A 16,567-nucleotide genomic window follows, 5' to 3' on the forward strand; every position below is an offset into this window, starting at 1 on the left:
GTTCATTTTAATTTAAATATACTTAGCGCTGCATGTAAAATGATCTATTCTGATTGGCTGAAAATTCGAAATCAAAACCAAGTTAACATCCTCCCCCCTAAATGAATTTAGGGAGAAGGATGATAACTTGGTCCTTTTTTAAATACCCCGTTGCATTCGAACCTTTTCAAGAAGACATCCCGCAAAACTGCGTATCTGCAAATCAGTTTTAACAATCAGGAAGTTAGAAGTTAGCCGCATAACTAATTTTAATTTGGTAATATTATAAGATAATTTGTGATCTTGATGCAAGATGTCTGGAGCCATTTTTTTTCTGTGTTTTTTTTTCTCGTTTTTACGTGTATGTATATGCAGGGGCGGATTTGGGGGGGGAGCGGACGCTCTTTCCCCTCAGGGATTTGACTCCCGGCCGACCCAAAGGGTCCCCCTTGTACTATTTTGAAATTTCCATTTTTGGCGACGGATCCTAAAATTTTTCTAAGGGGGCCTTTGGTGCCAACATATACTAGTTTTCAGGGGGAAGCGCGCGCCGAAAAATCCAATTTTTTGGTCAAAATTTTCCAAAAAGTGACTAAAAACTCCTTTTTTTGCCTGTTTTTTTTTTAATTTTTGTCTGCGGCGGAGACAAATTGGCCAAAATAGGGACAAAACAGTGCTTTGGGAGAGCCCGAAAAATCAATTTGGTCGACCTAAAAAAGTCGGGTCGACAAAATTTTCGAAAATTTTTTGAAAATCCGCCTCCCCCTCCCCTCGAGAAAATCCTAGATCCGCCCCTGTGTATATGTTTTTTCTCCAAAAAACTTTTGCATCATATTTGCATCGTCGATTGCGGACAGATTTTTGCACCAACACTATTTGGCTCGGTCGCTGACGATGGTGGTCACTATTATGTTCGTTGTTTTTTTTGCTTTGCCACATTGACAGAGCTATAAACTTATCTCCTCGATCTGCAAGTTGTTGAAATTCTGAGATTAGGTCTCGGCAGTATGGTAATTCTTCTTTTTGGTCGCGATTATCTGGATATAAAAGCATGGTACCGCCCGTAAGCATTTTCTGGTTTTTCGTAGTGGTGTTTTAGAACTAATCTGAAGACAGCTTGATCAGTAAAGTTGTTTTGCATTTCTAATTTATCGAGCAAATAATCAGTTTTAGGGTTTCAATTATTACAGAAATGTAATATATTAAATGTTAATAAATTTATACATTATTATTAATATCATGCAGTTTTAGCATAAATCTTTTGTTTTTATCTGCACAAAATAAGCACTGAAAATTGAATTCATTTCGAGGGATGTACGATACAAATTTTGATTCGTTTAAATTCATTTAGATGATGTACACCACAGAAATGCAAATAAACATGCATCTTGTCGAATTATTTCATGATGCAATTGTAATTGAATTGTTTTTTTTCTCATTCGTCAGTGCATAAATTGGAATAAACGCTGTCTATTTTTGTGCCCTTTTTTGGACACATAACAGCCGGGTTGTATGTGGTAGTGACTGCGAATGGTTTTTCTCCCCACCAGTTGCCCGCTGGACTGTAGTGACAGACGAAGTTGGTCCAGACTTTGGTTTTGCCGCTTTTATAGGTGGACGTGCACTTTTTCTGGGCACAGCCGAGGTACTTGCTGTCTGCCCAGAGTTGCTGGGTCAAGTGAAAGCATTTTCCAACGGCTGAAACAATTGGCATTTCATAGAGCAAGAGTGACAACATCCCCCCCCCCCCCCCCATCCCCATGCGCGAACAAATTTCTAGTTGATTTTTATTACATAATTTACTGCAGCTTGAAACATTTCTGTATTGGTGAATTAAATAATTGGCGCATAATATCAGTGTGAACAATCGTAAGCCCTTCTGCAGACGAGATTTAACTTAAAAATTATCAATTTTCTAAGTTTACTCGCCATTGCCTCAGGGTCCTTCATTAGTCATCGAACAATGTCGGTTCTCGAATCTGTGGTTCGACAACGAAGTCTGGAAAACGAGTTTAGTTGATTTTGGTCAACTTCTATCGACTTTGGTTTGACCCTGGTCGATTTATATATCGACTAGTCGGTCTTAAGTTTCTGTCTACATATTCAAATTGGGTCAATAGTCTGACATCGTTTGGTCCATACGGTCGATACTTAATTCGACTATCTCAACCCGGGAGGAAAGAGGGGATGGAGTGTTTTTCGTAACAATATAAAAGAGCCCGGCTTTGTTGACCACATTGTCCTATTGTTATGAAAACTTACATACAGACTAATAAGGCCACGACAAACATATTTGGTCGTCATACTCAACCTCGTAAAACCACTCGTTACACATATATATTGAAGCTCGGGAGAGGTGGGGGGATGGAAAAAGAGCCAAGAGCCCGACTTACGAACGCAGTCCATCTTCTGCCAGTCGAAGTACTTCCTCTCACTGTACCATGACCTCACATACTCCCCCACATCCCTCTTCGGCTTGTACTTAGCCCCAAAAGCCAAGTTCTCCCCAATCGATCCCACCCCCTCCTCCAGTAATTCAAACAGCGCTCCTCTGTATTCCAAATGGTTCTTCTTGCACTGATCCGCTACCTTGAAAAAAATAAACTATTCATTTTCAGTAGACATTTTTTGCATATTTAGTCTTAATTTAGTTAATTTCTGGTATCTTTTTTCATTCTTTGTATCGATATTTCTTAAAATATAAATTGAAAAGATGACGAGCGCGCTTCTTTGAAAACAACTTTTCAACGCATGCAAAATTTTTCTTTCAATTTTGTACAGAAGAGTGCATATAATAGCAGATGAAATTTTTGTGACTCCATAAAATGATAATATAAAAAAATGTCTGGGCTAATGCAAAAGCGTCAGGAACTTAATGATTTGGTTGAAAGGTCCAGACAATTTGTACCTCTTGGGCAGTTTGCTCCAGCGCCTCATCCCACTCCAGTTTGTTCATGCCTACAGGAAAGCCCTCAAACTCCGCCCCATTTCTGTCCTTCCACTCCAGAGTATCTCTGATTCTGTTGTGCTCATCCAGCGCCTGCTTCTTATTCTCATCTGTCAGTTCTGCAAGAAAAAGAAAACAAACAGAAAAAAGTATGCAAAAACGGCTCTTTTCCAGTCCCCCCCTTTCATGTTCACTTTTGAAAAGTCTGTTTAACGTTGTCATAATGCAATGAACAAAGCGGTGAACAAATCGACAACTGTGAACAGATTTGTTCTTCATACTTTACAGCGTAACATCACGCATTTAGCCGTAATAACACGTAAAACAAGCATAAAGCTCGGTATTTTGAAAAGGGGGACTAGAAAAGAGCCGAAAAAACATATCAAACTTGTGGAGAAAAATAGTGAGCCTTGGTTGCACCCCCCCCCTCCGTCCTGTAAAAGTAGCACTTAACCTTGTAGTGAAACCCTCATGCTGAAACTAACTTGTTCTGAGACCCTCATCCAAAAGAGCGTAAAAACAAACTAAGAGTGGACTGAGAGTTCAGTAAAAGAAACACGATTTCTGTTAAGAGCAACACTGGTCAACACGACTGGAAACAACGCAACATACTGACCTGCTATCAAGGTAAGGCTCTTTTCCAGTTCCCCCCCCCCCTTTGAATTTCAATTTTGAAAAGTCTATTTAACGTTGTCATGATGCAATGAAGTTTGGCGTGGTGAACAAATCGACAACTGTGAACAGATTTGTTCTTCATACTTTACAGCGTAACATCACGCATTTAGCCGTAATAACACGCATAACAAACATAATACTCGGTATTTTGAAAGGGGGGACTGGAAAAGAGCCAAAGGTAATACCAACTAATCATGATGCGATATGATTAACATTCTTAGAGCTAAATTAGATAGATTGTAGCTGCAGTCTATCTATCAATGGCAATAGTTGTTTCGAATACTTTAACGCACGTGTCAACAAAATATGCAAAACTATGTCGGACAATAAATGCTGTCGGACAATAAATGTCGTCGGACAACTATGTCGGACAATAAATGCTAAGTTTATTGACTTTTAATCTCAACCTTTTTCGACTAACAAAAAGAATCTTACCAATTTTCAAAAATTAAATCAAATAACTTAGCCATCAGATCCAGCCGTTCAGATACGTAGACTTTTATATTTCCATGGGATGTCACACTTTATGTAAAGACACATGTTCGAACCTGATAGAGAATAGTAGTTCTCCTGTAAGAGACACCAACTATCATAGAATATCCCAATCACAATCTCAATCTCTTCGCCTCAAACCAGATTTCGAGTTCAGTGCCACAATTCAGCTTGATCAAGCTCTAATTTCATCCGACAACGCCTCTTCTAATAGAACATTTGCAATTGAATACCGCAAACGAACATCGACTGCAGTCTTTTGCAACACGGATGCGAATGTCTCAAACATTGCAACTCGGCAAAGTGGTTGATCAACTCGAAACAATTTCTAAATACCTTCAAAGATAACTATTTAGTGAACACCGATAGTCTCATGTCAGACAAAAGACTTCGCAGTGGCCCTGAAACGTATGAGGAACGACCGAAATACCTCTCCCAATCTTCGATCAACTTGAAATCACAGTGCTATTGACGATACATTTTCGGAAATCACTTCAATCTGCCTGGATTAAGAGACCTCAAAGAAGCATACCCTTCAACCTCGAATCTCTGGCAGATCGCAACGAACGGATTGGCAAACGCAATAAGTTGAACGATTTTGGTCTGCCGCGAAATTACTCCGAAAAACAAAGATGTTCCTCGGCATACAAATTTTTGACTTCGACGACGCCTCGGAGGTTGCCTTTGCATCAATTGCCTGCTTCAGGATCACCTGAAGCAGGCGGTCGCCAAATTTAAAACTTTTTTTTTGGAGCAAAACAAAACGTCAGCAAGCACTTTGGTAACTTATTGCTAAAAAACTACATCTCGACAGTTTTCCCAAGAAAATCACTAGCCTTCAAAATAACACTGATACATGACCGCTGCCAAAAAAAAATTTCTGCTCATTCTTTGACTAACATGATTTTTTCAAAGCCAAAGGTGGACTCAGCAAAGCAATAATTCTGCTCTCCGGCGATCATCCGGTAATCATGGATTCAAAACAATAACCCTGTCCCCTTGTTTGCAGCATTCTAACGACATTAACTGACACTTTGGAGTAGAACACAGCCGCAGCATCGTAAAACATGGCAACTGTATTATTCAACAAAAAACTTGCTGAAAAAGGTGTTTGAGATTGTCTTCCACGCCGTCGTTATACTGAAAACCAAGTATGCTTCTAATGGCAGACTTCCCACTATCAGGTTGCCTGTACCCAACAACAACGTTCCCTTACTTGAAACAGAAACTGACTTCATTGACCCCTTCGCAACAAAAAACAGCAAAATTTTTTCCAAACAATATGCTTTGCTCTTCGCCTGCCGTACAATAATGAAATCTGCAACTACATCAATGCCGACTGCGCTCTTCAAGTTTTTCGACTTTTTATCGCTCGGCTTGGAAAACCCAGCCAAATCCAATCAGACAACGGAAAGTGCTTAGCTGGAGTCAACAGCAGACTGGAGCATCCTTTTCATCATTTACAGGTATCAAAGCAATTTCAAGACCAGATTGAACTATGTGCATTAAGTTGAAAGTTCAACCCACCCGTCTTAAAACACTTTGAAGGATCTTAGGAAGATCAAATGACCAAAATTTGTCTACATTCGGAACTAATTTGACCTTATTATGAAATAATTTTTTTGTTCTATGAAATAGTATAAAATATTATGATAAGCATTGTTTCATAGCATGACTTTGTATGATGCGCATTTTTTGTCAAACGGAGTAATCAATATGTGATATGGTTTTTTGATATAGCCTCCGCCACTACACTCCTACCACCCGCAACATTTTCGTTCACGCGATGGTCTAAATGACATGAAGCGCTGGCGCGCGGAATACTTAGGCTATTCCAAACATATTTGGTCTCCATTCAGAACCTTGGCAACTAATTGTTACCACCTACGATTGTATGCTGCGAAAATAAAAACGAAAAAAAAATCCCAAGCATTAGCAACACAAACATAAAAATGTAAAACGAATTTGAAGTGCCTAAAAATTGCTATGTTTTCGGAAGCTATTCAAGATACGCAACAATTGTGATTGATTTTGAACGAAACTAAACATGATCAAAAAGTGGATCTCTTGAAAAAATGCCAGAAGAAGCAATAAGATGTCGTAAAACGTAACTTGACTCACTTAATGATTAATAAAAAAGCGAGATTATGCTTCAGCAGCGAAATGTGTTCCAACCAAAGACACTTTTGGAAACAGTTCAAGAACAAATAAATATTTTTTCAAAGCGAACAAAAAATTAGACACATTAAAACGTTTTCTCTCTAATCAATTATTTCGTTTGATCATGGTCGGGGTATGCATTTTTGTAGCTCGGGCTGAAAGGGGCCAACTGCCAGACAGTGACGCGCTATCTCTCGTAACTTACCCGCGCTCCTTAAATCTGCCCCTGGGTTTGATTGATTTGTCTTTTTGTTGAATAAGAAATCACTAATCTGCGCGAAGCGGATGATATTATATCTCTTTGTCATGTCTGCTTTAGAGGGAAGAATTGAAATTTGTTCCTACCTCCTATAGATTGCACGATCGTAAAACAAACTATGAAAACTGAAACGATCAAAGATGTTCTCATTTTTAAAGTTCAACTAGAAAATAAACGATCAAAGTCGCTGGAATCGGCTTAGACAACGAGGAGAACAAAGCCAATTGAATCAGCTATTTTGATTTTTCTAAAAAGAACATATTGTAGACTAATTCAATTCATGTAGAGGGAAACCTTTTTTATTGAACCCTATTATTACATGGGATAAATATATGAATAAAATACCTGTCGCGACAATCAGTTCAAATATACTTTTACAACTTCCCATAATATCCTTTTTGATAGCCAAAAAAATAAAGTTGCGAATCAAGCTAATTTTTTAAAGAAAATAACCGGTTACTCTGCAAAATGCGCTATATTTTTGAGCAAAAAAAAACATTTAGAAAAAAAAGTATAAAACTATCCAGTTTGAAGAAAAACATTAGAAATCAGTTTAAGGGAAACCTTCGTAATGACCCTATTATTACATGTTCATATCAGACAAAAAAAAATCCCATGGGACAAATACATGAACAAAATGTCTGTCGCGATAATTTCGTTGCAAAACTGATTATAAAACTACTCATTAATATGCTTTTGATGCCAAAAAATGAAAGTTACTCTGCAAAGATTAATTTTTATCTCATAAACAGACTCTTTGCCTCAAATTAGCCAAACCGTTTGTATGGAAATGGTGCACGCTACGAAATTTTTTCTAGTCGCAAAACTGATTTTTTTGTAATATACTGAAAGTTGACATCGACTGACGCCATACATTCCCGGTTTGACAAAAAATGCTTGTCATACAATTCCATTCTATGAAAAAAATGCCAATCATACAATTCACTACGTTTCCATAGATTAAAAAAATTGCAAAGGACAATTGAAAAGAACAGCATGGTAAACATTTTTCTATACTATGGAATTGAATCGCAAGGATTTTTTTCCATGTTGCTTTTTTTGTGTTTCGCTAAAAGTTTTTTTTGCCCTGAAACACAAAAACCAAAAATTTTCTGAAATAGAACAAGACTGCTCGTATCAGGGTGAAGCTCTGAATGTTCCGACTACCTTTTAAGTTCTATTGAGCAGTAAAAACAAGAAAAAAAAATTAATAAAAAAATGAAAAAATATATCTTTAAAAACTTGAGATTTTTTGTCAAAATCATTCCCCCACACGCCATATACAGTACAAAGTGCTTGATTTCGCTCCTAGTAACAAATAAATAGTTGCAAATAAGCTTCCGTCAACCAATTTGGAACGATTTCTATGACGGATTAAACCTCCGCTTACGCGTTAATAGCGCAAAATATGTCGCGCGAAATATATCGCGCGTTAATTGTCCCAAATTGGCCAAAATTGCACAAATGCCATCTTTAAAACCTCATAACTTTACGAAAAATGATCACAAAAGAAATATTTTTTCAAATTTAAGCTCAATATAACAATACCTTTTGAATGATGTTAAAAAAAATCCGTGAAAAATGGCTAGTTAAAAAGTCGAAATTTGTCTGAAGAAAAAAAAGCCAAACCGAGCACAAATATTCCGTTACTTTCGTTTCGAAAGTCGAAACAAAAACCAACATGTTAAGCGGTTTCAAAATCGCAGATTAAACTACGTAATAATAGACGCCAAATAGGTTAAGCAATTGAATTTCATACAATATTATATCAAAAAATGCTTTTTTTTGTTCCGACTTTCGATACGAAAGTAACGGAATATTTGTGCTCGGGGTGGGTTTTTTTTCTTCAGACAAATTTCGACTTTTTAACTAGCCATTTTTGACGGAATCTTTTTATATCATTCAAAAGGTTTTGTTGTCCTGAGCTTAAAATTGAAAAAATATTTCACCTGTGATCATTTTTCGTGAAGTTATGGGGGTTTAAAGATTGCCAATTTGGGACAATTAACGCGCGATATATTTCGCGCTTTTAATGCGTAAGCGGAGATTTAATCCGTCTCAGAAATCGTTCCAAATTGGTTGGAAGAAGCTTATTTGCTATAATCGATTTGTTACAAGTAGCGAAATCTATCCTTTTGTACTTTATATGGCGTGTGGTGTGATGATTTTTGAAAAAAAAATTTCAAATTTTAGAAAAAAAATTTCATTTTAATTTATTACATTATATTTTTATAGGTTATTACTGCTCCTTAAACGTTCGAAGGCAGTCGGATTTTTCAGGGCTTCGCCCTAATACGAGCGGTCTTGTTTTGTGTATGGCTACGAAGTCTCTATTTCAAAACTTTCGTGCGATGAAAGTCGTTGCTTGTTTTTAGGTCAGATTTAGGTCAAAAGTTGTTATCTAAAACTGAAAACTACCAGTTCTGCCATCACACGGAACCTTCATTGTGACTGTTGATTTACTCTTGGTTAAGTGATTAACTGTGCTTGGACTACGTTGTTTGCAAAAACTTACAAAATCGAATTCAAAAAAGCTTTTGAATACGTTTTTTTTCCCAAAACTCGTTTGGCGACTGAAATGAGAACTAAAAACATTTTCCTCAGTTTTGAATATTTTAGTGGAAACAATGCTTTTCATACAACTTTTTTTAATTGGACCAAAAAGTTATCGTGCCTCTTAAATGGGAAATCACTGGACCAATAACGTTTTTTTAACTTGAAGTTTCCAAAAAATGGAGTCGGTTGGTTCATTTCGATGAAATCTAATGTTTTTGACATATTGTTTTTTTGAAGTTTTTTTCCACAAGAGACCAGTTTCTCTTCTTAGTTCTGCGTGAATGGACTCAAATAAAATACCTCCAGTGATATGTAACTACCAGATCTGCAGGGTTCGTGAGTTTCTATATGAGATTTTTTGAGATTATGATTTTTCAAAGCACAATGTAATATGAGAAACGCTCGTCCCTCAACTAGATTATAAGTCAGCTTTGTTTAAAAATGTTCATAAATAAAAGTTCATCACGTGAAATGATTGATCATTCAGCCGAAACAACTACTGGCTCTAGTAGTAAACTAACTCAAACTTTGGTTTCAGCTTTCATTTTTTAACAACAACTTTTCTGTATTATCAGCGCACACTGCAAACAAACATGCATTCAAATGGTAAGAAAACTTGATTTATTTTTAGAAATTTCGACTCCTCCGTCGGCAATCATTAGACTTTTTAAGGTACGGTTTAAAATTGGGTTTTGTTCTAAAAATAGCAAAATATATTTTTTTTCAGTATCAAATTATTAGATTGTTTCTCAATTTCAGCCACTTTCATTTTCTGCTGTCTGTCCTGGTGTGTTTTGGGGGCGTTTGTGAGAGGGAATGAGTTGGCTTGCAGTAGTGACAGTGACTGTGAGCTGCTGGAATTGTGGGTCTCAAGGGGAGACGACAACTGTTGTCTAGACAACAGATGCTGGAACGACTGCAGCACGTATGAACAAACGCATTGTTTTTTTTTAATTGACCAGCCAGCAACCAATAACGGACGTTAATTATTCCAGGTTAATTAGGCTATGGCTATTTTTACAAGGGATCTCCTTGTAGATTAACACTGCCAGATTAGATATATGAACAAGTGACGGACATACATGAGCTCGGCGAGGCTATTTTTCTTCAGATGGTTTTGGATTTGAAAAATGAGGATTATAACATCTGAAAAATGAGATCAAATTTAAAAAATATTTGACGTGTTGCCATTTTTTTGTAAAGTCATAGAGGTTTAAAAGGCATTTACCTTCGCAATAAAGTCAACGATTGGATCACGGGCGGATCTAGGATTTTCTCGAGGGGGGACCGGATTTTCAAAAATTTTCGAAAATTTTGACGACTTTTTTTTAGGTCGACCAAATTAATTTTCCGAGCTCTTTTAAAGCACTAAAAAGACGCTGTTTTCGCCAAATTTTCCGCGCCGCAGGCAAATTTTGAAAAGGCAGATAAAAAAAAACGTTTTTGGGCACTTTTTGGAAAATTTTTGACGAAAAATTGCGTTTTTTTCGGCTCGAGCTCACCCTCAAAAATATTATATATTGGCGCCAGAGGCGCCTTAAGAAAAAAATTAGGGTCGGTCGGCCAAAAACGTGTTTCTCAAAAAGTAGCAAAGGGGGACCCTTTGGGTCGGCAGGGGGTCGAATCCCTGAGGGGGGGGGGGGCGTCCGCACCCTCCCCCTAAATCCGCCCCTGAATTGGATCATTTTAGCCGGTTGCTAAGCAAGTAGCGCAGAATATTCAAAACACTTAAAAAACTATAAAAAAAAACAAAACGGTTTCTTTTTTTTTTGTTCAAATTGCGTCGTTTTTTGTTGGTCGTGCTACGAAAAGATCTGAGCGAAAGCCTAAAACATTGATAGTAAAAGATTCTTTTTTTTCTATGACATTAATTTTCTAGAATAAATCGAAAAACAGAAAAAAAAAGAAAAAAACAAAATGTTTCGAATTTGGGCTACTTGAAGTTTTGACAACAACTTTTTGCTGTAATTAAACTTGATTTATACTTGAAAAACAATTGTATTTCACCAACATTGAAATGGTCTTTTCAAATTAGTTTCAGAAGTGTTTTATTAAAAGCTTCTAATAATTTTGATCAGATATAAATTTGACTGGTCATTTTTGAATCGTGATGATGGTTGTTTGCTTGTTTGTTCAGTGCTACAGCCAAGTGGGTGTGTCTACGTGTGGTGCTGCCCATCCTCTGCATTCTCACCGTCTTTGGAATATTGAGTGGCGTAGCCACATGCATCGTCCGCGAACAGAGAAGTGAGTAACGGTAGGGAGCGGAGAAAAAATGGGTAAAGGGAGGGGAGTAACTGTGGGTGGAGGAGGGAGGCTAGCTGTGGTTGTTGTCAAAAAATCTATTGACCTTTCAAAAGACGGCGGTGCGAAGTAGTTTGATTGGTTAAAGGATTGATATACTATCGCATCCAGAAGAATGAATTCTCAATTTAAGGTTTCAGCTTGGTTTCATGATTTGATTGATGTTGTATATGCGGACATTTAATAATCATAAAAATCATAAAAATCATCATCATAAAAAACATAATAATCATAATAATATACATAACAAAAATAATCATAATTATAATAAAAATCATAATAATTATAATAATCATAATAATCATAATAATCACAATAATAATGATCATAATAATAATCATAATAAAAATAATCATAATAAGAGTAAAAAAAAATCATAATGAAAATCATAATAATAACAAGAACAATAATCATTAAAAAATCTTTATCATAAAAATTATAATAAGAGTAATACTAATCATAATCATAATAATCATGATAATTATAATACTAGTAAACATAATAATCATAATAATCAAAATAATCATAATAATCGTAATTATAATCATAATAATAACAATCAAAATAACTAAAACAATATTAATCACAATAATCATAATAATCATAATAATCATGATCATAATATTAAGCATAATCATCATAACAATCATAATAATTATAATCATATTAATAATCATAATCATAATAGTAATCATAATAACTCTTACAAAAATACTAATAACATCAAAAATAACTGAATAACGGAGAAAAACGGGAGCGGAAAATTAAGGGGTGAAGGGAAGGGAGTAATTGTGGGGAGAGGGGAGCTAACTATGGTTTTTGTCAAAAAACCTGTTGACCTTTCAAAAGCCGGTGTTGCGAAGTAGTTTGATTGGTTGAAGGATCGATATACTATCGCATCCAAAAGAATGAAATCTCGATTTAAGGTTCCAGCTTGGTTTCATGATTTGATTGATGTTGTATATGCGGACATTTAATAATCATAAAAATCATAAAAATCATCATCATAAAAAACATAATAATCATAATAATATACATAACAAAAATAATCATAATTATAATAAAAATCATAATAATTATAATAATCATAATAATCATAATAATCACAATAATAATGATCATAATAATAATCATAATAAAAATAATCATAATAAGAGTAAAAAAAAATCATAATGAAAATCATAATAATAACAAGAACAATAATCATTAAAAAATCTTTATCATAAAAATTATAATAAGAGTAATACTAATCATAATCATAATAATCATGATAATTATAATACTAGTAAACATAATAATCATAATAATCAAAATAATCATAATAATCGTAATTATAATCATAATAATAACAATCAAAATAACTAAAACAATATTAATCACAATAATCATAATAATCATAATAATCATGATCATAATATTAAGCATAATCATCATAACAATCATAATAATTATAATCATATTAATAATCATAATCATAATAGTAATCATAATAACTCTTACAAAAATACTAATAACATCAAAAATAACTGAATAACGGAGAAAAACGGGAGCGGAAAATTAAGGGGTGAAGGGAAGGGAGTAATTGTGGGGAGAGGGGAGCTAACTATGGTTTTTGTCAAAAAACCTGTTGACCTTTCAAAAGACGGTGTTGCGAAGTAGTTTGATTGGTTGAAGAATCGATATACTATCGCATCCAAAAGAATGAAATCTCGATTTAAGGTTCCAGCTTGGTTTCATGATTTAATTGATGTTGTATATACGGATATTTAATCATAATCATAATAATAATCTTAATGATAATCAACTTAATAATAATCATAATAATCATTAAAAAAATCATAATTAAAGTCATAAAAATCATAATAGTAATCAAAATAATCAAAATAAAAAAAATCATACTATCCATAATAATCATTATAATTCAAAATAATCATAATAATCATAATAATAACAATAATAATGATCATAATTATAATCATAATCTTAATAATCATAATAAGAGTAATAATAACAATAATAATAATAATCATAATGATTATAATTTTAATAATAAAAATTACAATAATCAGAATCAGAATCATAATAATCATGATCATAAAAATAGTAATATTATTAATCATAATAAACATAATAATTGTAATACTAAAAATCATAGTAATCATAATAATATTAATAATCATAATAATCGTAATAATAATCATAATCATAACAATCAAAATAACTATAAAAATAATAATCATCATAATTATCATAATAGTCATAATAATCATAATAATCATAATCATAATAATAATCATAATCATAATAGTAAGCATAATATTTCTTGTAATAATACTAATAGTATCAATAATAATAATAATCCTTCAAAAAAGCACGGAATGCATCTAAGCCTGAAAGAGTTTAATGATGCCATTCATAATCGCTTTGATTGGTAATTGCAAAGACATATCTGAAATCTGCGATATGCAAGTTGGGAGGGTTCACAATTTTAAGACATATTACAGTGAGAGATATAAGTGCACAGATGCTCCAGCTTACCAGCAAAGATGTTTCAATCGAACCTGTTCTAAATCCAACACGTACAACCAGAAGAAAAAACGCAGCGGAACAAGATTCTGATGAAAAAAAAGAAGCTGGATTAGATATACCATGCGTAGGATTATGGCGACGTTTACAAAGGACGTTTTTGACGTTAGAATAACGCATCTGAACAACAAGACAAACTTAAACAAAACAACTGAACAAGTTCTGAAGATACATGAAAACGCAAAACGAAATGAGTATGGTGAAATAATTTAAACATGCTTCTTTTACCCCTCTTGTACTTGGCACAAATGGTGCTATTGGTAGGGAGGCAACAAGGTGTTTCAAAAGACTTAGCTATCAAATAAGCGAGAAAACGCGAAATAAGTATTCTAAGTTCATTCATTGTCTAAGAAAAAGATTATCATTTGCAATTATAAAACCTTCATTGATTGCTCTGAGAGGAAAACGGAAAAGATATCAGAATTTAATCTCCTTGGGAGACATAGATTTTGACATGGAATCCAGATGTACAAATTAGTCATCAAGAAGACGAAAAAGAAGTTAAAGAACAATTTTTGCAAAAAACAGTTGATTGAAACTATTTCAAAATGATGATTTGATTGGAGATTATAGGCAACAAAGACACTTAAAATAATTAAAATAATCATAATAATAAAAATAATCATAATAACAATCATAATAATCATAATAATTGTAAGAATAATTATAATCTTAATCATAACATTTTTAATAATCATAATCATAATAATCATAGTGGTAGCGAAAATCATAAAAAAATTTAAAATAAAAACAAAAATAATTATAATAATAAACATGATAATCAGAATAATAATCATAATAATCATAATAATCATAATCAAAACAATCATAAAAATAATACTCAAAATAATAATCAAAATAACAATAATAATAATAGTCATTATAATCATAATCATAGTCTTAATTAGTATGATAATAATCATCCTAATCATAATAACAATCATAATCATAATATACTAATTATAATAATCATAATAATAGTAATCATAATCATAGTAACAGTAACCGTAATCATAATAACAATAATAATTATGATTTAAAAAAATCATAACCATAATATTCATAATAATCATAAAAGTCCTAATAATCATATTAATCATATAATAGTAATGTTAATAAAAACCAGAATCGGAATAACGTTAAAATTATAATCATAATCATAATAATAATCATAATAATAATCATAAAAATCATAAAAATCATCATATTAACAAAATTAAATATATAAAAATCTTAATAATCAAAATAATAATCATATTAATAACAACCATAATCATAATAATAATCATAATAATCATAATAATAATCATAGTAATAATAATAATAATCATAAAAAACATAATAATCTTAATAGTAATTATAATAATGATAATAAAAATCATAATAATCCTAATAATCCTAATAATCATATAATAGTAATGTTAATAAAAACCAGAATCATAATAGCGTTAAAATTATAATAATAATAATCAAAATAATCATAACAATTAAAATTTTAGTTTAATAATAATCATAATAATCAAAATAACAATAATCATAATAATAGTCATTATAATCATAATCATAGTCATAATTATTATGATAATAATCATAAACATAATAACAATCATAATAACAATATACTAATTATATTAATCATAATCATAGTAATCATTATAATCATAATAATCATAATAATCATAATAATCATATAATAATAACGATAATAAAAACCAGAATCATAATAGCGTTAAAAGTATAATAATAATCATAATAATAATCATAAAAATCATAAAATTCATCATAATAACAAAATTAAATAAATTTAAATCTTAATAATCATAATAATAATCATATTAATAATAATCATAATCATAATAATAATCATAATAATCATAACAATAATCATAGTAATAAAAATAATAATCATAAAAAACATAGTAATCCTAATAGTAATTATAATAATGATAATAAAAATCATAATAATCAGAATCATAATAAAATTAATAATCATTATAATAATCATAATAATAATAAATTTCGTTTCTGAGATTTGCAGAGGATCTGTGGAAGGCTTTGCAGCCTGTAGAGTTTAGTCCGTTTCTCTTATCCTGTAAGCAGCCAACAAAAGAGACAAAGAGTTTATCGCTTCTCTAAATTTTCCTAACAGGAATGTTTCAAGTTTTCAAAAATCATTGTTTGTTTAGAAGAAGCGGAGGAAGCATCAAGAGTACAAGCCTACCAGCAAAAAGAGCAACAACACTCAAGACATCATCGATCACAACAGATGAGAAGAACTTACCATTCAGCAACGTACCCTATACCTCCCCCTACAGTTGACCATCCGAGTGCTTACCATGATCACATGGGGGGCTCATACAACCCCGCGTTCACGATGTGAATGAAATGAAATATTTTTGCTACGAGCTTTTCAAAAGTACTGAATCGAATTCGAAATCAGAACCATTTTGAATTATTTTTGTAGTTTTATTTTAATCAGTTTAGTTAAAAAAATCAGCTAACGGATTTTGCAAGCTTTTGAAAATTAAATCAACTTTATTTTTCCAAGCAGATTTAATGAGTTTCCGCTGAAAGCTGAAAGCCCTCTAAAAAGTATCGCTGAATTTCTC

General features: G+C 32.7%; 3 protein-coding genes across 5 annotated transcripts in view; 2 read left to right on the forward strand and 1 right to left on the reverse strand.

Annotated features, from left to right (window-relative positions):
- The window catches only part of LOC134846828 (PAT complex subunit CCDC47-like), a 495,511-nt gene that overhangs the window by 427,399 nt on the left and 51,545 nt on the right, over positions 1 to 16,567 (forward strand). The gene's annotated exons all lie outside the window — the stretch shown is intronic.
- Positions 1,334 to 6,710, reverse strand: LOC134846867 (uncharacterized). Of its 3 annotated transcripts, none has more exons than XM_063864273.1 (4): positions 6,599 to 6,710; positions 2,888 to 3,045; positions 2,373 to 2,568; positions 1,334 to 1,677 (listed from the first exon to the last, which is right to left on the reverse strand). In XM_063864273.1, the coding sequence occupies exons 1-4, from the start codon at positions 6,660 to 6,662 to the stop codon at positions 1,415 to 1,417; spliced, it is 681 nt and encodes a 226-aa protein (XP_063720343.1). In that variant the 5' UTR covers positions 6,663 to 6,710; the 3' UTR covers positions 1,334 to 1,414. The 3 variants fall into 3 exon arrangements, with proteins under 3 accessions (XP_063720343.1, XP_063720341.1, XP_063720344.1); XM_063864271.1 differs by having other exon boundaries at positions 6,459 to 6,633; XM_063864274.1 differs by lacking the exon at positions 6,599 to 6,710 and adding an exon at positions 3,381 to 3,402.
- On the forward strand, positions 9,560 to 16,394 carry LOC134846897 (uncharacterized). Its single transcript, XM_063864312.1, has 4 exons — positions 9,560 to 9,674; positions 9,828 to 9,993; positions 11,206 to 11,315; positions 16,145 to 16,394. Exons 1-4 carry the CDS (start codon positions 9,662 to 9,664, stop codon positions 16,336 to 16,338), a joined length of 483 nt encoding a protein of 160 aa, XP_063720382.1. The 5' UTR covers positions 9,560 to 9,661; the 3' UTR covers positions 16,339 to 16,394.

Source organism: Symsagittifera roscoffensis, chromosome 5, assembly GCF_963678635.1.
Source record: "Symsagittifera roscoffensis chromosome 5, txSymRosc1.1, whole genome shotgun sequence".
In the NCBI taxonomy this organism is placed as follows: Eukaryota; Metazoa; Xenacoelomorpha; order Acoela; family Convolutidae; genus Symsagittifera; species Symsagittifera roscoffensis.